The 4550-nt window shown below is 34.7% G+C and overlaps 1 protein-coding gene across 1 annotated transcript in view; it reads right to left on the bottom strand.

The window, feature by feature from the left end:
- Window positions 1-238: 238 nt before the first annotated feature.
- Window positions 239-4550, bottom strand: part of DZIP3 (DAZ interacting zinc finger protein 3) — an 83679-nt gene continuing 79367 nt past the window's right edge. The window contains exons 28-31 of the mRNA XM_008589940.1: window positions 4492-4546; window positions 3862-4005; window positions 3674-3775; window positions 239-1997 (exon numbers count right to left, since the gene is read on the bottom strand). Coding sequence (XP_008588162.1) covers window positions 1887-1997; window positions 3674-3775; window positions 3862-4005; window positions 4492-4546 — 412 coding nt within the window. The 3' untranslated portion in view covers window positions 239-1886. The remainder of the gene's footprint in view (window positions 1998-3673; window positions 3776-3861; window positions 4006-4491; window positions 4547-4550) is intronic.

The following is a 4550-nucleotide window of genomic DNA, read 5'->3' as shown; positions in this document are numbered from 1 at the left end:
AGACATACCTATAAAATAAGAAATGATCATTAAGGGCCCAATAAGCTCTGGCATTTCAAGATATCCGCGGCATTTTACAAGTCTAGATCACTGACTTCTAGGATATTTTCCTTCACATATTCCTATCCTTTCTCAAAACAGAAGAAAACGTTTAAGCACAATTAAACACAAAGAGATGCTTCAAATAAAGATTTAAAGTAGTTTCAGGATATATTTAAATTGAAATACACAGATAAAATTGTTGTTCAATTAAGAAACATTTATTCTTTTCCACATGAAAGTGAAATTGCAATTGTAAACATGAACTAAGAAACATTTGTTTTACAAGGTAACTTGTTATATGACCATGACCTTGAGGTGCTAGACAAGACGATGATTAAAGACTCTTAAGTTCTGAATTCTGCAATTCCAAGACATTCTTGGCATTTTACATGTCTAAATGACTGCCATGGTTTTTGGAGGTTTTTTCTCACATTTTCCATTATATTCTCATTACATACAGAAGAAAACTTTTAGCATACAATTACAGAAATTGAGGTTTTAAGTAGAGATTTAAAGTAACTTCAAGATACATTTACACTGAAATATACAGATAAAATAGTAGCTTAGTCAGGAAACATTAATTGTTTTCCATAATTTAAACGAAATCGAGACTGAGTATGAACCAAGGAACAATGTCTCACAAGGTAACTCTGAATACCTTTAATTTTGAAACTAGAGGCATGTACAACACTTACAGCATTTATACAACATTATTTTCAAAATAGGTTTTTGACCTCTAAGAACAAAAGTTCTCGGTGACGAGCTTTAGATATGCAATTTAGCCCAGTGGGTATTGACTTTGTCACAAGAAGCAGCTACATACAAATAGTTTCTCCCACTCTCCTGGGAAAGTGAAATTAGAAACTTTTAAAAGCAGGAAAAACAAAAACAAAAACAAAAAAAACCCTTTCCAAAATGCAAATGATTAAGGTCCAAAGAGCATGTTTACAAATGAACATAAGATCTCAATTATTCAACTGAGCATGTGACTTAATTTACATATTACTTCCTTTTCTTACTACTTCTTGATTTCTGATTCTGGGAATATTTATTCTGTACCTACTGTGAAGAAATTGGGAACACAAAAAAGGATCAGACATGCTCCAGTAGTACGCTGGTAAATGTTTAACCCGTCCTTGAGGGGAAGAATTTCTATGGTATAAATATTCCCACTATGGCAGACTCCAAGCTAGCAATGATTTGACAACTGGCTCAAAAAACCCTGAAATTTTAACAGTCAGCTCTCACAAGCCATTATAAGCCAGCTCCAACATACTACTGTATGGTTTCTACCCTCAAGTAACCCAAAATCTCATGGGTACATATTTTAGAGGACAGAAAAGAATGGGGAAGATAGAGATTAAATTTAAATAATTCAATTATATTTTTTTGTAGCTAAAGTAACACTAAAATCTGTGGAATTGTCTTCCTTCTCGTCTTTACTATTCCACTTTCCCTCTTGCTTAAATTTCTTTCAGGAAATTAAATGTAGCATACTTGAGGCAAAGTAAAGGATGAGTAGAATAAGAAGGAAAAAAAGACAAGAAAAGACATTCTAAGAAATGTACTAACAGCTATTATGTTTATATTAAGAGAAAAAACCTATTAAGAGCAAATATGTCACTAACAAAATTTCATTTTCTTTAACTTTAAGCCCTTTCACTTCAGTTCACAAGTCCTGAGATTCATACTGACCTCTTTGGTTGCCACTCTGATGTGCTTCTTCAACACAGAACTGAAAAGCATACTGCTTCACACCATTCATACAATCAGCTCATAACAGAAGGCAGAACTAAATCCCAAAGCCTGAAAACTAAGTTTCCTGTACAGTTACGCTCCTTTTATCAGATCTTGGGCAACTGTCGGCTGGGGTGACCAGGGAATTCTTCTGGTAGCAAAACATGGAGTCTGCAGGTTGGGCACGTCCCCTGTTGCATCAACCATGGTCTAATGCACTGAAAAGCAAAAAGGTTCATGTCAGTCTCTCAGACTTAGCCTAGTGTAGTGAGCCATCACTCTGTATATCAGGGTTACCAACCAACATGTCTTCTTGTGGATCTCAAAGCCTTATCCTGTGGATTGCAAAGCCAACTGCTGCAACAATGGGACCTTCTCTGTGGGTTGCTGAGCAATACAGCTGGTCACTGCAGAACACATTTCAGCCAGTTTTTTCTATTAGGTTTTTTCCCCCAACCCCAATTTTCAGAATGGCTAGCAATTCTTCCTGACAAAGATATTGGGGAAACTTGCTATGTTCTCTCTCTGGTTTATTTTATTATCTATTATTCTCATTTATAATCCAGAAAAAGCCATAATTAAACATATAAAGTCACCAACACCCTATATCAAGTGCTTATTATGGTGTTCTGAAGTTAAAATCCCTAGATGATGAATATACAAGGGTACTTGAAAAAGTTCATGGAAAAATAGAATTGAAACATAATATGAATCTTTCCATGAACTTTTTAAAGATCCCTTGAACTTCTCAGATTGTTCTCTTTGGTGGCAGTGGTAGTAATCTTTGGCTATGAACTAACTATCCGTTAAGTCACTTGCTTGAATACTGACTCTCTAAAAACAAATCATTTTTACCTGTATGAATAATGGACAGCCAGGTCAGATAAGAGAGGATTAAGAATAGGCAATATATATGAAGACCACTAACTATAACCCTAAAAAGCAACCTGAATGAATTATGTGCTCTCTATTTAATGGGTAATGGCAAAGAATAAAATAAATTTTGTTAAACATTTATTTTCTACATTTTCAGGACTTTAAAAACTTCAAATAGGAAAGTTCAGGTGGCTAAATATCTTTCCGGGAGATCTTTTGAGATTAGCCATTTTGTATATATATCTTCATATCAGAATAGATAAAAAATACAATTCTGTAGCAGGTACCACATATCACATCTTTCAAATGATGTTTTACAAACATGGCTTGAATAAGCTGGCTATTGTTCACTTCCGTCAGAAGGCTTTCTTGTGTAAGATTATCTTTTCCTATGTCAAATTACATTTCTGCAACAGAGGACTGGCACCATAAATTGTGTATCAATAGCACTTGCACAGTAGCAACACCAGGAGTTAATCTACATAAATGCCAAGAATCAACAAAAGATATGCCAGTTTCATATTTATCTAACATCAAAACTCAAGCCTGAGATCTTCAAAAGCAAATACAGGAGCCTGAACAGACTGCTAAGATAAGTTTTACGTTTTATAATGATAGGCGGCCATCACTAGGTGTGGACAAAGGACACTATGTGGTATTTACAGCATGTCAAGGTGAAGTGGCACTTCTGCTACTTCTGCCACTAAACTGTGGTCAATAAACTCATCTCCTAGTTCTATTCAAGGGAACTGCCTAATATATACCATTTAAATATCAGCATTGACGCCTTCTCCTATAAGGAGTATGGAGATCTGAGAAAGCATAGTATAATCCATGGCTATACGTGGGGAAAGGTGTAAATGTTTCTGTGTGGTACTCAAAAGCACAGAGTTATAACCAGTGGAACTCATGATGCAACAGTGGATGATGATGTATGAATATGATTTTAGTTAAGGCTGTAAGAATCTCACTTAGTTGATTAATATAAAACATAAACAGGACAAGTTTAAAGGGTTACCTGAGAGTGGAATTTGTGAGCACAAGGCAAAACTGAAAGGTTTTCTGGAGACAGATTCTCATGACAGATCACACAAGGCTCTTCTTCTTCCTCCTCATCATCCTAGAGAAAATACATATAATGTTAAATTTGGCTTATTTTTTTGTCCAAAATCTAACTGTGCTCAGAATCAACAATTTCATTTTTACCAAATTCTTGGCTCCTTCCCATGTGGCAGAACCTTGTGAACTGAGAGGCCTCCAGGCTGGTTTGGGGGACTGGGTATTATTAGGCTGTGATGGAGAATGGCTGGGTGAAACACAGTTACCATTTGGCACTGATTTTCCTTGATTCTGAAATAAGAATATTATTATTTTAGAATTGTTCTAAAACAGCAAGAACTGATAGAACAGCACACAATGGAGTATATAGCAAGAACTAGCAAAAGGGTAAACAAACAGATTCCTGAGAAATATTGAAACAAAATATTGGCAATACTTATATACTCAGAGCTAGTTAAGGCAAAAATAACTACATTTTTTTTTACTTAAAATAAATCTTTCCAGGAAATTAGAAAAAATATTTCAAAAGAATCACTCAAGGTAACCTAGAATACATTTTAAGGGAGTCAGTTTTAATCTAGAATTATTAGGTAATAGGTGTTTCAAAAAGACTTCCTGTATCATGTCAAGCTGAAGTTGTTGGATTATTCACTGTTACTAGATGATTTATCATAACTAGAGGTTACTGATTTTCTGAACATGTTATGGAGATAATTCAAACAGTTAACTACTACAGATAAGGGCAGAATGATATACTGTTTGTTTTTTGTTTTTTACCTGAGATCTCTTGGGATCAATAAATTGGGAAATCTTGTAAACAATTTCATCAAATGTCA

Source organism: Galeopterus variegatus, unplaced genomic scaffold (genome assembly GCF_000696425.1).
Source record: "Galeopterus variegatus unplaced genomic scaffold, G_variegatus-3.0.2 Scaffold5767, whole genome shotgun sequence".
NCBI lineage: Eukaryota > Metazoa > Chordata > Mammalia > Dermoptera > Cynocephalidae > Galeopterus > Galeopterus variegatus.
This window is presented reverse-complemented; position numbering and strand designations above follow the sequence as displayed.